We start from the raw sequence: 18,792 nt of genomic DNA on the forward strand, positions 1-18,792 counted from the left end.
TACTTAGGTCATAGAACTGTTGTGGGAATTTAAAAATGATGTCATAAGGAAGGACAGAAGAGTGTGGGGTATACAGTAGGTGCTGGATAAGTGTAGATGGGATGCCCCACACCTCCATGGCTGAAAGAACAGGAGTAAACGGATGCCTCCTGTCCTTGAGTGTCTAGGGTAGTGTCTTAGCTCCTTCTGTGCTGCTGTAACAGAATAGCACAGGCTGGGGAAGTTATAAAGAACAGAGGTTTCTTTCTAATGGTTCTAGAGGCAGGGAGAGTCAAGATTGAGAGACCTAAATTTGACAAGGACTTTGTGTGTGTGTGTGTGTGTGTGTGTGTGTTATATCACTAGAGAGGAGTAGAGGAATGGGGGTGGGGGAGGGCCTAGTCTCACACAATATGATAACTAACCCACTCCTGCAATTATGGGGCGCAAATCAAGCTTCAGACATCTAACCTTGAGGAGCACATTTAAACACACTCACCGTAGCAGTGGATGGCTGCTTAGAGCTTTCTGGTGAAAGCTACCAATGGCTTTCTTCAAGTGGTGCTTGAGAGGCTGAGGGTATTTCCTAAAATACCTTTCAGATCAGCGTGGGTTACACCTCTTCACTTGCTTTCCCGTGTGCCTCCCCTTCTGCTCCCCCGGGCCACCCACAACCCATTTCTTAGCTCCATGTAATCACAGTGTTATTATAGATGAGTGTCTCCCGACTCTGGGACATGGTCTTGACCACACCCCCTAGTGTCTAGCCTAGTGCTATTTCTCCGTTCTCTCCACATGTAGACTCATCCAGTTTGCTTTCTTTCCCATCCGACCCACTGCCCAGCCTCAGAACAGCATGCCTGACATCATCATCTGGATGATCCGTGGAGAGAAAAGACTGGCTTATGCACGAATCCCTGCCCACCAAGTCTTGTACTCCACCAGCGGTGGGAACGCCTCTGGAAAATACTGTGGGAAAACCCAAACCATCCTTCTGAAGGTGTGCCTTCATTCTGTAATGGGAAAGGAGGGTTGCTTTGTAATAGCCTGCCTGTTATACAGCTAAGACGTGTAAGATCAATAACCTGTTCTGGTCTCTTCTTCTGGGGCTGTAATTTTTACTGTGACATGAGGGTGGTTGGCATTCAACCACAGATACCATTCTAGATCTCTCTGACATGAATAGTAGCATGACACCATCATTTGCTTCCTGACGTGAACTTTCTACTCTAAATGTCGCATGTAAGCAATACATTCCTTCCATTGATGCTAGTGGGTGTTTAGGGAGGAAGGGTGGCATAGCCAGTTGTGGTTCAAGGTTCTCTAGAAGAACAGATCGACAGAATAAATACACATTTAAGAAGGTATTTATTAGGTTGGTTTATAGGATATGGTCTGGGTGGCTCAACAATGGATGCCCTTCTCGAACAGAAAGGGCAAGAAGTTGGGCATTGCTTAGTCTGCGAGGCTGGATCCTGAGAACTCTCAGTTTGGCACTGATGGCTTGGAGGATTCCTAGAGAGCCACTGGTCTTCAGTTTCCGTTGGAAGCTGGAAGCTGAGTCCTACCAGTAGGGAAATAATGTGGCAGTAGCAGCAACAAAGTTGATGAGCTTGCCAGCAAAAGTGAAGGCAAGCAGGCAAAAAGAGAAGACCTTTCTTCTGTCTCCTTTATCTGGGCTGCCACCAGCAGGTACTGCTCACACTTAAGACTTCAAATAATACGATCAAGAAAATGCCTCACAGGAATGACTAGCATCTTGACTTTTTAGTTGGTTCAAATCCTGTCAAGTTGACAGCCATTATCAGCCATCACAGAGATTCTCTAATACAGGCAAGTTTTGATAATTGCTACTAGGACTCCATCCTAGAACATCCCACCCCCACCCCCATGAAGAACTCCCCTGGGAATGTCTTGGAGAACTGACAGTGGCCTAGGGCCACACCTAAGAACTCAACATCGCTCCCCTTAGCATGCTTTGGCATCCTATCCTGCCTACCCCATCAGGAGCTCCTTGGATTTCACAATGAAATCAATTTTAAAAAGAGAAAAGGCAGAGCCAAGGCAGTGTGCTCTCTAAACAGGGAGCTGTCTGCTGACCTCTAACGTGTTAATGTTGTTCATTAGCAATGTTAAATAGTGTAAATAGAATGGAGTGACCATCTTCTTCCAAATGTTCTGCAGGATGAGTCTGACTTAGCACCACAATTCTAGTTGCTGTTAATAGTTTTATTAGCAAAGGGTCCTTTGTCAGTTTTAGCCAAAGCAAATACAAACTCAGTCTGGTGGAGGGAAGGGTAGAGGTTGAGCATGCTTTAAGGCTTTAGTGTATGTCACAGTTCGTATGGTGTCTGTCCCATGTCACCTAAGATGTTATTGTTCATCCACAGTATCCACAAGAAAAAAACAATGGGCCCAAAGTACCTGTGGAGCTGCGCGTGAACATCTGGCTGGGTTTAAGTGCTGTGGAAAAGAAGTTCAATAGCTTCGCGGAAGGCACCTTCACCGTCTTTGCTGAAATGGTACCTTTGGTGACAGACCTGTCATCTTCTCTTTTTTACCTACCTATAGCTGTTAACACTACCACCTGAAATGTCCTCAAAAGAATCTTGGTCTAACAGATGAGAAAAGGAACACCTCCCCACCTCCTGTCCCCCACCCCCACCCCCGCCGGCCCCCCTTCCCGCCTGGGGTTATCAACAGTGGAACACTCTAGAGTGGCTATCCCCTTTATGTGATAATTCAAAGAGGTGGCTGACCACCAGCTGGTGACCTTGAAAATGGATGCTTCTCCAGCTTGTGTCACTAGAACCAGTATCAGTCATTTGTATTGGTGGCAACATAAGACACACTAAACAAGATGCACACACATGCATGCACACATATTTCTGGGTGTCTTTGGGGGTACTTCACATGTGCACGTCCATGAACACCTTCTTTTATCCTGTCCTAGTATGGCTATCTCAAGATCACACCCCCAAAGCCACTGAAGGTCACCACCTCCACTCTTAGTAAAACACTGCTGCCCATGTTGAGGCCTGTGCTTGGATTTTATTAGTGTCATGCTGGCCTCCAAGCAGAATGGACAGGAACACCTTGTTCCTCTCTCCTGTACCTTTGCCGTGCACATCCTAGTTTCATGGTTCCTAGTGATGACCATTTAGGAAGAGCTCCCTTCCAGGTTCAAGCCAGCACCCGAGACTGTACTGTTACGCTCTTGCTCCAATGCATCAGGCACATACTCACATTCCTGCCTCCCTTTGTAGGCAAAAGCTTACTTGTGCCTTGGGCAACTCGTTTTCTCAGTAGGGTCAACATCAGATAAATAAATATACGAGTTTGAGACCAAACAGGGACACCCACCACTCTGGGAAGTCTCACCTCTATCCATGGTTCAGAGCATGAAGATCAGACAATCGTGGGTTTATAAATTCTAAGTTAGAAGGGAGTGGCCAGGATGGCTAGACAGCTCAGTGGCTACAGGTGCTTGTAGCTGAGGCTGGTCACCCCCTTATCAATCTCCCTGGGGCCCACATGGTCAAAGAAAAGAACCCACTACCAAAAGTTGTCAGGGCTTGCACACACAAATAATTGTAACACGTTTTCTTAACTTAGAAATGAGCACTCTGCAAACCAGAGTCATCCATTGCTTTCCAGAAAGTTCTTGTTCTACCTGCCATAGTCCAGAAGAGACTCAGAGAGAGTCTGTGAGGGCCCGTAAAAGAATCATCTTTCTGATGTATTCCTTGTATACTGCCTGGGGAGTAACACCACTAATTAATTATTTCAATGGAGAAATGTGCCCAGATCTAAGCAATGAACATGCAAGTGCACACCCATGAGGACTGTTGTGTATCATCCGATGACATCCTCCTGTTTAGTGTCATTCAAATGATGGAAACAACTCACAGGATGCATCACTGTTTGCACAACACACTCACAACCATGTGCACACATGAATTCTAGAATAAGTGTAAGAAACATACTGTGCCCAGTTTACAGATGAGCACACAGAATCTTAGGAAGCTGAGTGACTCATCTGAAGTTGTCTAGCCACTGGCAGGCTCCAAATTAAGGTCCATATTTTTAGGGGCACCTAGGTTTGTTTGTTTGTTTGTTTGTTTGTTTTCTGTGATGATCTGACCTCAGTCCTAGACAGACTTGGATTTTATGGCTGACTTACTTTCTAGATCTCTGATAGTGATTCCCCAACTGTGTCTGTTTTTAACAGTATGAAAACCAAGCCCTTGTGTTTGGGAAGTGGGGCACCTCTGGACTGGTGGGACGCCATAAATTCTCTGATGTCACAGGAAAAATAAAACTCAAGAGAGAATTCTTTTTACCTCCCAAAGGCTGGGAATGGGAAGGAGACTGGGTGGTTGACCCTGAACGAAGGTGAGTGTTTGAATTTCTGTGTCCCTTGTTTTGTTTGTGTGTGTGTGTATGTCTGTACATATGTATATGTGTACATTTGTGTATGTGTATCTCTACATATGTGTGTCTGTGCATGTGTGTGTGTGTTTGTGCAGGTTCATGCATGCTATAACACACATGTGTGTCTATACATATGTGTGTGTGTGTCTGTACATGAGTGTGTGTACAGATGCATGCTTACCATAGCACACATGCGAACATCAGAAGACATCTTTTAAGAGTTGGGTCTCTCCTTACACCTTGTTGAGCCAGGGTTTTTGTTTCTGCTGTTTTTGTTCCTGTGTCCAGGTCAGATGATGCACGGCTTCTGGGTGATTCTCCTGTCTCTGCCTTCCAGCTCACCTTAGGGATGCTGGGATTACTGCTGTGCATCACCACGTCCAGCTTTTTAGTGGGTTCTTGGGCTCCAGCTCAGGTTATCAGGCCTGAGTGCTGGCTGAAGGTTTCACCCACTGAACTGCTTCCCCAGCCCCTCAGTCAGCATCCTTATCAACATCATTTTACCCACTGAGTAGGACTAAGTCCAGAAAAGTTGGAAGATACCTTCAGTCTCAAAAGACAAGAATAAGAGGCACCTCAGGAACTGTAGGGTGCCCAAGAGCTAAAATAGGAGGACTGCTCTTTCAAAGTCTGCCCAGAGGGCAGACTAAACCAAGCTCAGCAGTTTAGCAGGACCTAGTCTCAAAATACAAAGTAAAAAGCAATTGGAGAGATGAGTGGGTACCTAACTCAGTGGTAGACTACTTGCCTCTCATGAACAAGGCTATAGATTCAGTACCAGTACAACTCTGTCTACACCTACATCTAGATATGGCTATACAGCCGTTGCAAATGTGCTCTGTATTAGATCTTAAACCCCAAACAAATAGATAACTGAGGTGCCTATTTAACATATCAAAGGGGATTCTGGCTGCTAGGTTCTCAGCATCTACCTGTTACAGAGTCATCCTGGCTGCCAGACCCTGTTCTTACCCTAAGCTCTCCAGCCCAGGGCTGGGCTTCCCTTCCCCCAGGTTCTCTGGTTCCAGCCATTTTGTCCATGTTGGTCTTTTTTTCCCCTTGGTTGCTTGGCCACTTGATCCAAGGCTTCTCCCTTAGCCCCCTCCCCTTCTCTCTCTCTTCCTCTCCTCTCTCTGCCCTCACCCGCCTCCTCTCAGAGCCTGGTTCAGTCTGGATCATTCAGGAGCCTCTGGCTATGCCTTCCCCCATATCTACAATAAACCTTCTCCTCTACCGTATTTAGAAGCATCATATCCAAACCTCATTTTTAAATTCATCTGCTACATATGTTACTAGATGAGCCATAGGTCCCTTCTGCCAGAGAAAAGGACAATGACTCCTTTTAGCAAATAGGGACAACTTTCCCAAGTCCCTGAAGGAATGTTGGCTTTTGTCTAAATTGCTAGACTTTTAGGAAAAGGAAATTTCTTGGGACCAGACACGACTAGGCAGTGTGCTGAATAGCATCTCCCAGATAGGCAGCTGGGCAGGAGTGGTGCACGCCTTTAATCCAAGTACTTGGAGGCAGAGACCAGCAGATCTCTGAGTTCGAGGCCAGCCTAGTCTGCAGAATGAGTTTCAGGACAGCCAGGACTATACAGAGAAACTATGACTTGAAGGAAAAAATTTGAAGGATATCTGCTTTGGCTACTATTTCCTGGATCCTGGCAAGAAGACAGAGGACTCCTGGTTCAGAGGCAAAGGACTTTAACTGCCCACAACTAGAATAAATAACTGAATGTCAGCCTTTTCTCTGGTTCACTGTGCTCCTCCCTCTGAGAGGCATGAAGGGGGCCAGATGACATTTGTGCCAGATGACATTTGTGCCTGCTGTGGGCTTGTGTTGAGGAGAGGAAGCCTAGATTTCAGGTCCCAGTTCTTTTATAAAGGGCATGGCACCACGCTGGCCCCCTGCTCTAGGCAAAGACACTATCTCTATCTTTCATGACAGATAGAATAATTAGAATATAGTTATACCCCAGACAGCATTGTAGAGACACTAGCTCATCACAAAGGCCATCAGTGCTCAGTGGGCAAGATGGGCAGAGACACAATAAATTCATGGAGAACTACCTCCAAGCAAGATAATACGATCTTCACTTTGCAAACAAGGAACCTGAGACCTAGAGAGACTAAGCACATGTCCAAAGGCACAGATTTCCGCAAACAACAGGGCGTGCAAACCGACGCTCAGCCATGCTTGCCCAGCTTAAGAAACATTAGGGAGTGCATGGCAAAGAGGTGAATTATGTGGTGTATGAATTATATCTCAAAAGTTGTCATTAAAAAGAAATGTGTACTGGAGGTATTATATCTCATTGGTCTACTGCCTGCCTCACGTGTCCGAGGTTCTGGGTTTCAGTCTCATGGCTCTCCAAAATAAAACACAGAGTAATAGAAAGCTAGACGCTTCTCCTGAGGTCTGGGGAAATCCCAGATTTCTAAATATTGCCAGCAGGGTTGGGGACAAAGCTCAGCAGGTTGACTCAAAGCTCAGCAGCTGGGAATGCATAAAGCCTTTACGTTTGAGCTCTAGTGCTGGGTAACCCAGCATCCTCTGCTTAGTGAGCCTCGATTAACCATCATTAAGTCAATAAAACTGGTGCTGGCAGGATTCCTCCCAGAGCTCCCTCTTCTGGCTACCTTGTATGGCACGCTTGGGGACCTGTATTGATTATAGCTTGGTTCTTAGAGTCACCTCATGGACCTGAAAGTGGGAATAAAATAAGCAAACTGTTTTACCTGACCCAGTGCCCACACGTCCTTGCTTCTGGTGTAGGACTGTTTGCTTTGTTTGGAGTGGTGGGAATTGGTGTGTGTGGGGGGGGGATTGGACAGAAGAAAAAGAGCTGAGGGCAGGGGAAAGGTAGAGAGAATTGTGACTGGAAAAACACAAGGCTGGGATGCCAGAGACAGCCGCCAAAGCGTTTAGTCTCCTTTGGGGTGCAAAGGAGTGATGGATGATTTCAATTTATACAAATGGTCGGGGCCATTTGCTTTTTGATACCCCTCCAGTGTTTGATTTCAGGGAGGGAAGGAAGGAGAAGAAAAAGAACCCTCATTTGAGGGTCCCTGGCAGAAAACTTAAGACTGGGTTGAAGCCTCTACGCTCCAACTGTGGGTTTTTGAAGCAATTCTAAATCCAAGTAAAAGCTGGCAAGGCGGAGGAGAGTCAGTACAGAGGGCTTAAGGGCCCAGGAGGGTCTGGAGTCTGAAATGAGCCGGCTTGGCTGTGTACTTAGAAACCATCAGTTTATGTCGTGTCGAGCGAACAATCCATGGGCACACGTTTCCACACAGCCTCAAGCCTGCCTCCACTCCATTTTTTTTTTTTTAAGAATAGAGAGGCCATAGGAGTATTTCCTTGCTCTTTGAACTACCAGCCAAGGGTTTTACTGAGAAAATGCTGGAAAGTCTGTACGGAAAGGAGAAGTGTGGAAGACACTCTCTAGGTCCCTGTAGGAAGCGGCTCACAGCATGGTTTTCCTGGCTCCATCCTAATTACGAGGAAAGAGCAACCTTGCCAATGTGCAGAGTCCTCTATAATTTAGGTCTCACTGCCCCACCACCCCCCTTTTCTCCGAATGAATGTCAAAAGCTTTTAGTTCAAAGTCGAATTTGGAACAGGAAAACTAAAGGGCTCAAACAAGAAGGGAACTGGTGTCCTTCCAGGCTGCAGGAGTCTCCTGACAGTGTAAAATAGCTAGGGTTGCTGGTCCGGGTTCCATTTCGCTTCGGTAACAGGAGCCCTCTCTCGCCCACAGCCTCCTGACTGAGGCTGACGCAGGTCACACCGAGTTCACTGATGAAGTCTACCAGAATGAGAATCGCTACCCCGGAGGCGAGTGGAAGCAGGCAGAGGACACCTATACGGATGCGGTGAGCCGTTTGCTCTCAATATAGACCCTCCTGTCCGGTCGCTGTGCATCATGGGGCATGCTCCATCTGCTCTTCTGCTACAGCCCCTGTTCCAAATAACCTCCCATTTACAACTGAAGCCACACAAATGCATGGTCACTACTTAGGTCCAGTAAAAACTAGGTCTCTGAGTAGACAGTGCTTTGAGTTGTATATGATTTTTAGGTAAAAATTTATTATCTAAGTGGTTTTAAAAATCATGACAAATGAAATGCTCACTTTAAAGAAATGCACAAACAAACATACACACGCACAAAAAAAAAATTCTTAATGGAGCTGAAGGATGGCTCAGCAATTAAGAATGCCTGATGCTCTCGTTAGGGACTGGAGTTCAGTTCCCAGCACCCATACTGGCTCTCACAACACCCGTACTGCAGCTGCCCGGGATCCAATATCCTCCTGCGGCCTCCGTGAGAAATTCTTATGTCTTATGCACAGGCTTACCACAAATAAAAATTAAAAATTTAAACACATTTAAAAAAAAAACTTTAAAAATAAATCCAAAGAGCTTTTAAGGAAACGAGAAGTAATTATCTCTCCCGGCTCACAGTGTACTCCACAGGATAACCATGGTTGCCGGTTTCTGTTCACGTACACGTGTATTGTCTCCTCTTCTAAGCAGAGTGTGCTGTGCATACATCTTACAAGGTGTACTTTCATATAATGCTATATTTGAGCACCTGTGTGTGTACATGTTCATGTGGGTGTGCACAGGGCCACACATACATGTATGTGCATGTACATTTCGTTTTGTTTGTTTGTTTGTTTTTGTTTTTGTTTTTTTTGAGATAGTGTTTTCAGTGAGGCTGGACCCCATTGACTGAGCTGGGCTATCTGGCCAACAGGCTCCTGGGACTCCTTTCATCTCCTCCTCCCCAGTGCTGGGTTACAGATGTGTAATTTCACTCCTGGCTTTTATACCCATGCTGGACTTCTGAAGTAATTATTAACTGAGCCATCTTCCCAGCTGCAGGTCATTTTTTTTTATAACTGTAAATACAGAGCTATGAACTTGGTTATAGGCCCCTGTTGTCATTTATTTGTTTATCTCGTAGACATTTAGGGTAGTTTGGAGTGAATTTTTGTTTTGTTTTGTTTTGACTTATCGTCAGTGTTTATAAAAGATGTGACAGTAGTGAATATCTTGAAACAACCATTTTGACACAATCAGTGAAAGCTTGTATCCAGAAAAATATCCTTGCAACTGTGTGTCAGCTTCTAAATGCATAAAGGTGTTGTGATAATCTCGCCAGATCGCTTTGCAGGGAAATGGTACCCTCTTGCAGCAGCAGCACCAGGGGGTGGGGGGGAACTTCACTTCCAGCCCATCCCACTACAGCGACTTTGCTGATCCATAGACAGTGGTACCTGCTATTGTTTCCCTTCGCATTCTCTTAATCTAACATGACGCTGGGCACTTCCCATGTGTACAGCCACCTTTATGCCCTTTACATATGAGCTTTGTTATCATAACTCTTTTGAGTTTTAATGTAAACCCAAGTCAACATTTAGTAGAAACTTTGCTCAACCTCACATGATCAGTCTCTGGTAGCGTTTTCTGAACTTGAACACATGTATTTTAACACTTGATCTGGTCTCTTTTGGTTTGGTTTGTTTTTTGGTATGTTTGTTTGTTTCCTGAATAAGCTCTCATAAAGATAAGTGGCACCACCCAACAGTATTAAATGAAGCCATATGAAATTGCTAATATTTGATCATTTTGGCTTACAAAACCAAGAATTTCACATGGTTCAACTTAAAACTATTCTCTAATAGTAAAAAAAGAAGGTACTGGAGACGTGCTTTTAATGTAGGATTTGTATGTAAGTAAAAAATAGAGGTTTTCTAAATAAAATTGATCTCCACAGGGTATCTATAAAGATACACAGATTCTTTTTTTTTTTTTTTTTTTTTTTTTTGGTTTTTTGAGACAGGGTTTCTCTGTGTAGCCCTGGCTGTCCTGGCACTCACTTTGTAGACCAGGCTGGCCTCGAACTCAGAAATCCGCCTGCCTCTGCCTCCCGAGTGCTGGGATTAAAGGCGTGCGCCACCACGGCCGGCTATACAGATTCTTTAGTTAAGTATCAGGAAACTTTCCTCACCTGTGGTTCTCATTCGCATCTGTCTGTGTGTCTGTGTATCTGTCTGTCTCTTAGAATGGAGATAAGGCGGCATCCCCCAGTGAGATGACCTGCCCTCCAGGTTGGGAGTGGGAGGATGACGCATGGATATATGACATAAATCGAGCAGTGGATGAGAAAGGTACGTACATCTGCTTGCCTGAGTGTGAGTCTGCAGAAAGGCCTCGGTTAACCAGAGCAAAGGTTCCATGGGAGGAAGGACCCCGGCTCCACCTAGGTCATGTGGTGTAATCCACACCTATTCAAATGAGTATCTGACTCAAACAGATGGACAGATGCTGAGTGAGGAGATGTCGGGAGTGGAAAATGGAGGTTCTAGGACCAGCCAGCAGGACTTTGGGGGTACTTAGAATTCCTGAATAGAAATATAGGAGAGATCTAGAGCTTGGATTGTCTCTTTCCTAACTACTCCATAATCTACCTGAGATAATCAACCTTAGAGGTCCCAGAACTCAGATAGGAGAATGGCAAAATGTCTTGCATGTCATCCCACCGGTGACCATGTGATCAACATTGCTTCTAGGTACAGTAATGCTTACCTTTCTCTATAGACGGTCAGGTCAAATGAGCTTGCCGTTTGGAACTAAGAAAAGGAAAAGTAACATTGATTTGTTCCTCTGAGATGTGATAATATGCAAGCAGAGTGGGGTTGATACAGAACTGTCCAAATAGATGTTGAATTGCGTGGGAGGCACATACCGGATTATGCTATACGTAACAGCAGCCGTTGAGTAGTAACTACATATCAACCACATAGCTGTGTGTCTTTTGCCTTTAAAAGGTTGTCAAGTTGGAACACAAGTTTCCAAATTCGGGAAACACTACTGAAGGGGTAGGGTTGTAGCTCGATGGCAGAGTGCATACCTGGTGTTCGCAGAGCCCTGGGTTTGATTCCTAAGGATCAGAAAGGTTGGGTACCTCTTAGCCAAATTGCTGGGGACCCAGAAGTGGTTTTTGGTTTGAGAAATTGAGAAATGTTCAAATTTTGGAATATTTGTGGCATAATGGCTCCCCCAAATTTCAGTATGGCATACTTTGTATTTTCAGATTAGGCATGCTCAACCCCGTGACAGTCACCGTAGCAGAGAACATTTGTGAGCAGAGAGAAGAGCTATGTTCTTTCCTAGCAAGTTATAGTTTGCTGATCACACAAGCTGTACCTCTTTTGGGTAACTGTTCTCAAACTCTGTTGCAGGCTGGGAGTATGGGATTACCATTCCTCCTGATAATAAGCCCAAATCCTGGGTTGCAGCAGAAAAGATGTATCACACTCACAGGAGGCGGAGACTAGTCCGAAAACGCAAGAAAGATCTGACACAGACGGCTTCTAGTACCGCAAGGGTAAGAGGGGCGGTAGGAGGGAGCTGGACCGAGTGCTCTGCCTGCCACACTGTGCAGAGTTCCAGCGACAGGGCCGTTTCTGTAGAGCCGTTTACAAGTCAAGGATCTGACCCTGGGTTCTGGAAACGTACCTGCGAATGCTAGGCATCCCTCACTTAGGCCTATGCTGAGCAACTCTGGGGATGAGAGCAGTAACCTCGAGGAGATGTTGAGGCAGCCTAGAGGCTGAGACATCTAGAAGGGATAGGAAAAGACTCGGAGATTGTGCTGGCAGAATAGGACAGAGGTGCTGTTACCTCAGAACCTGGAACAAGATGCAGAATTCAAACCCTGGGAGGGAGACTTTAACTAACTAGGACTAAAAAGAGCCTGGGGAGGAAGGGTTAATATTCCAGCTTACATGTCCTGATCACAGTCTACCATGAAGTAAGTCAGGGCAGGAACTCAAGACAGAAACCTGGAGGCAGGAGCTGGTGTGGAGGCCATGGAGGAGTGCTGCTTGCTAACTTGCTCCTTGTGGCTTGCTCAGTCTGCTTTCCTATAGCTTGGAACCACTGCACCATCCACAGTAATCTGGGCCCTCCCACATCAATCATTAATTAAGAAAACACCCTCGAGCCTTGCTCATATAGGCCAACTGGGTAAAGACATTATTTCCTTTGAGGTTCCTTTTCCCCAAATGACTCTAGCTTGTATGTATTGACATAAAACTATCCATATCCTAATTTAATTAGGGCATTACAAGGCTTTAAACTGCATAGATTAAGTGGAATAAGAATATGAAGTCAGCCGGGCGTGGTGGCGCACGCCTTTAATCCCAGCACTCGGGAGGCAGAGGCAGGCGGATTTCTGAGTTCGAGGCCAGCCTGGTCTACAAAGTGAGTTCCAGGACAGCCAGGGCTATACAGAGAAACCCTGTCTCGAAAAACCAAAAAAAAAAAAAAAGAATATGAAGTCGATAATAATATGTTTATACATCATGTAGAACACTTGGCACACAGATACATCATGCATAAGCTGTAAGGTCTGAGCGTTGCTCATTCCACAGGTGGAGTTTATGGGCATGAAACAGACTTGCCTTAGGTCGTATCTCCAGGAAGTAACAGGTTAGACTGATTCTAAGCAGGAACCTTTCCTATTGCTCTAAAGGCTCAACTCTCATAGGAGCTATGAAATTACATTTTACACAGTAATGCGCTTCCAGAGAGCAAAACTAGAGCTACATATTTTGTTCCCCCCACCACCACCAAGTCACCAGGGCAGGGTGTGGCAGAATCAATAAACTTGAACATTGCACTACTTCATCCTGATTGGATGAGACATTTCTAGACTTGCTTTCCTTTCTCTTTCCATATGAGTACCTACATGGCTCTGGAAGAACACGGGGCCACCGGGCGGAAACCCCCGTTCCACCCATGAGCCCTGCAGAGGCTTGAATCATATTCTCTCACCTGCTTTATTCTCAGTCACACAAAATATGTCATCGTCACTATCCAGACTATCACAAAGGAAGATACAAGATCACGTGAAATGTGTACTTTATGTTGATTTGAAGTGGGAAAAAATTAAAGACCGTACACAAATAGCAACCCTACATGAAGCTCTTAGTTCTAGATTCATCAACGGTAGTCAGTATTGTTTTCCATTTATTCCATCTGGTCAGCTTGTAAGACACTTACAAGTTGCAACGTGAGAAAATTTTGGCCACTCAAATGTCAAATACAATGGAGGCAAAAGCCACAACTATCTTTTTGTTCAGTGATGCCTCATCCTTGAGGACATGATCTCTGTCATGATACAGGAGCGTAAGTGCGTTGGAGGAATAGAATAAAACATGGAAAACAGAGCATGTGCATAGAAATCATGTTTAACTTACAAGTACTGTACTCCGTGATTCGCTATCACAGAAACAATATACTCTGATTTAGCATGTCATTGCTAATAACAGCAGGTATTAGCATTAACAGGACATTTAAATCTTAAGGGATGTTACCATTTTACCCATATGTAAAATGCAGATGACAATTCTTTCAAAAACAGTGTCACACTCATGTGTTCTCACGAACAATCTGAGAAAGAACCCATCCATTCTCACTCACACCTGTGTCTGAATGGTTACTTCAGTCGCCTGGTGCCTCTCTGTCTTCCTGCAGTCCCTCAGCTCTGCCAAGTCAGAGAGCCCCTCTTGTCTGTCTTTGATGTATCCCTGGCCCCTCATCCAGTACTTAACAGAGTGGATTTTTGTGACTACGTATTTGTCCATTGACCAAGTGGTCTACTTTATCAATATGAGGAAGATTACTATTCATCATCAAATGCTGTACTTCTATTTTAGGCCATGGAAGAACTTGAAGACCGGGAGGGCTGGGAATATGCTTCGTTAATCGGCTGGAAATTCCACTGGAAACAGCGCAGTTCAGACACCTTTCGCCGCAGGCGCTGGAGGAGGAAAATGGCTCCTTCTGAGACACACGGTGCCGCTGCCATCTTTAAACTCGAAGGTGCCCTTGTAAGTAACCAGAAGCTAAAGTGTGGCTGGTGATGGTGTAAAGGAAGTGTGTGACTTAGGTAGAAAGCACAGCCAAGCCCAGAGAGGCTCCTATAACCCCAGTGCCTCACAGCTGCAAAGAAGTTGGGGGAAAGGTGTACGGCCTGAGTGTCCAGTGACTCCCATCTTAGGAAGAAACCACTACCACATGACAGGTCCTCAGAACAGCAGTGACGACACATCTCTCTCTCTCTCCCAGTATTTTTCTAGTATGTCTGCCAGGACCCCGGTTTCAGGAAGCATCTAGTAGTTTTGTAGGCACAGATGGCTTGGTTGATTACGATGATGATATGATGGTGATTGGCAATGATGATTATGAATGATGGTGATGGTGGTGGTGGTGGTGATGATGATGACGACAATGACAACTTCCTCCTACTTTAGGGGGCAGACACCACAGAGGATGGAGATGAGAAGGGCCCGGAGAAGCAGAAGCACAGCGCCACCACTGTGTTTGGAGCAAACACGCCCATTGTTTCCTGTAATTTCGACAGTAAGTTTTAAGCATGGCTGTGAACGCTGCGTCTGCCACTTTTATCTCTAGAAAACTCTTCAAATCTTCAAATGTTATAATACATCTGCACAGATTAAGGTAACTGTCTATTTCTTCATTTCATGCAGAGGATTCATAAAATGCATTTAAAAAAAACTACTTGGGATAAAGAATGACCAAATTACTGGTCTTAATTTCTGTTTAAAAAACTTCTGGCCGGGCGTGGTGGCGCACGCCTTTAATCCCAGCACTCGGGAGGCAGAGGCAGGCGGATTTCTGAGTTCGAGGCCAGCCTGGTCTACAAAGTGAGTGCCAGGACAGCCAGGGCTATACAGAGAAACCCTGTCTCGAAAAACCAAAAAAAAAAAAAAAAAAAACAACTTCTGTTTAGAAAACGCTAAATTATTATCTTAATTATGGGAAAAAAGGCTAAAAGTTTAAGGAAAATCTGATCTCATTATCAGCCTTCAAGAATTTCAGGATGTTATTAATAGTGCCATATGTAAGTAGGACTTAAAATGTACCAGATATTCAAGCATTCACAATTCTTATATTATGCAGTCAGTCGCAATACTCTACTATCCCTCAAATTGTGTGTATGTATGTGTATCTCTGTATGCATGAATGTATGTGCTGTGTACATACATGTGATATAGTGTGTGTCAGTATGTGCATTAGCAAGAAGAGTTTGAACATTTTTAAAAGTCAAAGAAAGTCTTAGCAGATAACTGTCCCAGACATAAATCTCACATAGCACTGAGACCTTGCTCAGTGACTGCTTGAGATCCAGGCTCATCCGAAAGTCTGTGATGAGCAGCTGTGCACTAAACCCCGGAAGGTCACAATGGGACTACTGTTCCTCTGATCGCCATGCTGGCGTTGGGGTTATTCTAGCAGTTATTTATTTGGTTTCATTTTCTCTTTGGAGGCAGAGTTTCTATGTGTAATCCAGACTGCCTTGACTTCTTGCATGCTGGGATTATAGGTGTGCAGCGCCACACTTGGAATATAGTAGTTTAGAGCACACCCCCATTATACACACTCACCTGACTCTTACCTGTTTAAAATCCATTTTAAGACACACACCCCCGCCAATCGTACTTTTAAATTGTCAAACGTGTGTGTGTGTGTGTGTTTGTGTGTGTGCGTGTGTGTGTCTGTGTGTGTCTGTGTGTGTGTGTGTGATCAAGTTTAATTTATAAATTAGGCACAATAACAGATAAAGCACAGTAACTAAGTATAAATATGGAAGGTATTAAAATGCACTGCAGTAAACCAGCCAGAACCACTGCTCTTGTGTTTTGGGTCTTTATTAAATAAATAAGAGTTACTTAATACAAGCACTGCAATGTTATTTACATCAGTCAGTTGGCTAACTGAGATAAGAAACTACAGAGTGACTACCAGGCAGGCAGCTTATACAGCACGGATACCCTGGACAAAGGCACAGTCAACATCCCAAGTGAGGCAGCTGGGTGCTTTGAGACGTCACGCTGCAGGGCTTGCAATATGAAACCTGTGCATTCTATAGTTCTGGACTATTCCACTTAATGTTTGTGACCTGAGATTGATTATGGGCAAATGAAACAGGAGAACAAAGTCATGGATGTTGGGACCTCTGTGAGTGTCCTTTTATAAGAAACCGCTGTGTCGGGAACATGTGTGCTCTCTGCGGCGGGGAAATGGATTGATTGACCCATGTGTCTGCAACACGTGTCACCTCTAAAGAGCTGAGAAAAATCCTATTAACAGTAACCTGTATCTCATCACCTTCCCTTCAGGAGTCTACATCTACCACCTGCGCTGCTACATTTATCAAGCCAGGAACCTCATGGCTTTGGACAAAGACAGCTTTTCAGGTGAAGGGAAAATCCCTACTACCCTCTTACATGGCGGGCTACCTTGGGTCGATCGCGCATCAAGTGGGTTTTGTATCTTGTTTTCATTTCTTACAATAAAACCCTTTCCAGGTAGAGACTCTGTTGGTATGCTTGAAGAGAACCACCCAGTCATCTTGAGGAATTCCCAACTGCTTTAAGAACTCTTACTGGGTGCTAGAGATGCCCAGAATACACGAGGCCCTTAAACACTATTAATCACGGTTGAGCCATAAAGTGCCCTGAAGAACAACCTCTGACCTCTCTTTGTGTGCATGGCTTCGTTTTAAACCTGAGTCCTGGGCCGATTGGTAAATTAGGAGTCTTTATACTTTTTGGTTACACTCTCAAGATGATGAAAGAGATCACATACTTGACCCATTAGCCCATGGCATCTGTCTGTGAGTCTTATGTGGTATGCTTTTCACCTCCTCTACTGCCTTCTCTCACCCTCTCCCCACCCCCACCTTCTAGTCCTATGTAACTCTGAGTCTTCAGTACTGGTCCTCACATTGGTACTTCACATGTGCTTTTGGCTATGCTCTGTCAGTGTGGATAGAATAGAGGCCATACTATCCTAAATATATTAGAGGCTATTTAGAGACATTCTGCTATGAGACCTGCAAGCCAGCCAAGCTTCCCTGGTTCTTCTATGGAAACAGTTCTTAAAACACTGGTGTGATAATATCATGCACTGTGTCAATTCTTATTCATGTCCCAAGCACTCCTTTTACACAGTATTAGTGAATTATTTCCTTTCCTAATAATATTAATAATATTAGACCAGAGTATCTAGATCTGGTCTAAAAGTTTAATCAAGATTATCCTACTCTGTAGAACAAAACTTCAAAATTTTTTTTTAGGACATTTTCAAATAGTATCCACCAGGGGACACTGTCTCACTATAGATCCAATCAGAATTCTTAGAAAAATCTTCACTGATGTTTGTATCCCAGTTGGATACAAGATTTATCAGTGGGGCAAAAGAAAACTTTTAGTCCTGTTGCAAGCTGTAAATTCTGAGAGCAGCTAAACCTTTCCTAGTTGCTGCTATATCCTTGAAACCCAGCACACAAATGCAAAGCCTTCTGTGTAGATAACAGTAGAAACAAAAGCATAAAATAAACTTATATTTGTCAGTTTATCAAAAACGTAGAAACAAAAAATATAAAAATAACCGGTATTTATCAGTGAAATGGATAACAGGCTCTGTTCTAGGCAGTTCACATGTTCATGTCATCCCATTTTCTACCCAATAGGAAAACAGAAATTCCTTTTGTGGCAAAGAGGGAGGAACGGAGGCTTAGAAAGGTTAAACCTTTTTCTTCCAAGGTCCCGGGGGCACAGCAGGCCAGATGTGTCTGGTTGCGAAGCTTGTATTCTAGATGATGTATGTGAATGCCTCTGTGCCCAGTGAACCTTGCTGAGGATAAGTGCACTCCAGAGAAGCAATCCTTTGCACACGTCAGGGCCTTCGGTTAGGCACTTCTCACCATGATACCGTCCTCTGTGGTGCCCCGCTTACAGGACTCCTTGTCTTCAAAGGGGTGGTGAAAGCATATGACCACTATGTCCAGATGAAAAGTCTCTGGTTGAAACTCACTGTCATAGGAGTTCAACTTCTCCGAGACTCTACTGTTAATATCTTTTTCTGTCCATAGATCCATACGCCCATGTCTCCTTCCTCCATCGAAGCAAAACCACTGAGATCATCCACTCCACCCTGAATCCCACCTGGGACCAAACCATTATATTCGATGAGGTTGAAATCTTTGGGGAACCCCAAACAGTTCTACAGAACCCACCCAACGTTACCATAGAACTTTTTGACAATGACCAAGTGGTAGGTAACAGGACATTTTAAGATGACATTGGGGAGCTGGGCGGTGGTGGCGCACGCCTTTGATCCCAGCACTTGGGAGGCAGAGACAGGCGGATTTCTGAGTTCGAGGCCAGCCTGGTCTACAGAGGGAGTTCCAGGACAGCCAGAGCTACACAGAGAAACCCTGTCTCAGAAAAAAAAAGAAAAAAAAATTGACTTGGGGACAGGACAGTCACCTG

At 44.7% G+C, this 18,792-nt stretch overlaps 1 protein-coding gene across 3 annotated transcripts in view; it reads left to right on the forward strand.

Annotated features, from left to right (window-relative positions):
* Myof (myoferlin) overlaps window positions 1-18,792 on the forward strand; it is a 146,792-nt gene that overhangs the window by 89,880 nt on the left and 38,120 nt on the right. For all 3 annotated transcript variants that reach the window (XM_021152562.2, XM_021152563.2, XM_029472658.2), the window contains 10 exons: window positions 824-979; window positions 2,370-2,501; window positions 4,211-4,374; window positions 8,178-8,292; window positions 10,488-10,593; window positions 11,668-11,813; window positions 14,149-14,322; window positions 14,746-14,854; window positions 16,636-16,713; window positions 18,393-18,574. In XM_021152562.2, coding sequence (XP_021008221.1) covers window positions 824-979; window positions 2,370-2,501; window positions 4,211-4,374; window positions 8,178-8,292; window positions 10,488-10,593; window positions 11,668-11,813; window positions 14,149-14,322; window positions 14,746-14,854; window positions 16,636-16,713; window positions 18,393-18,574 — 1,362 coding nt within the window. The remainder of the gene's footprint in view (window positions 1-823; window positions 980-2,369; window positions 2,502-4,210; window positions 4,375-8,177; window positions 8,293-10,487; window positions 10,594-11,667; window positions 11,814-14,148; window positions 14,323-14,745; window positions 14,855-16,635; window positions 16,714-18,392; window positions 18,575-18,792) is intronic.

The sequence above is a fragment of the Mus caroli genome, unplaced genomic scaffold (genome assembly GCF_978045245.1).
Source record: "Mus caroli unplaced genomic scaffold, Mus_caroli_1 scaffold_20, whole genome shotgun sequence".
In the NCBI taxonomy this organism is placed as follows: domain Eukaryota; kingdom Metazoa; phylum Chordata; class Mammalia; order Rodentia; family Muridae; genus Mus; species Mus caroli.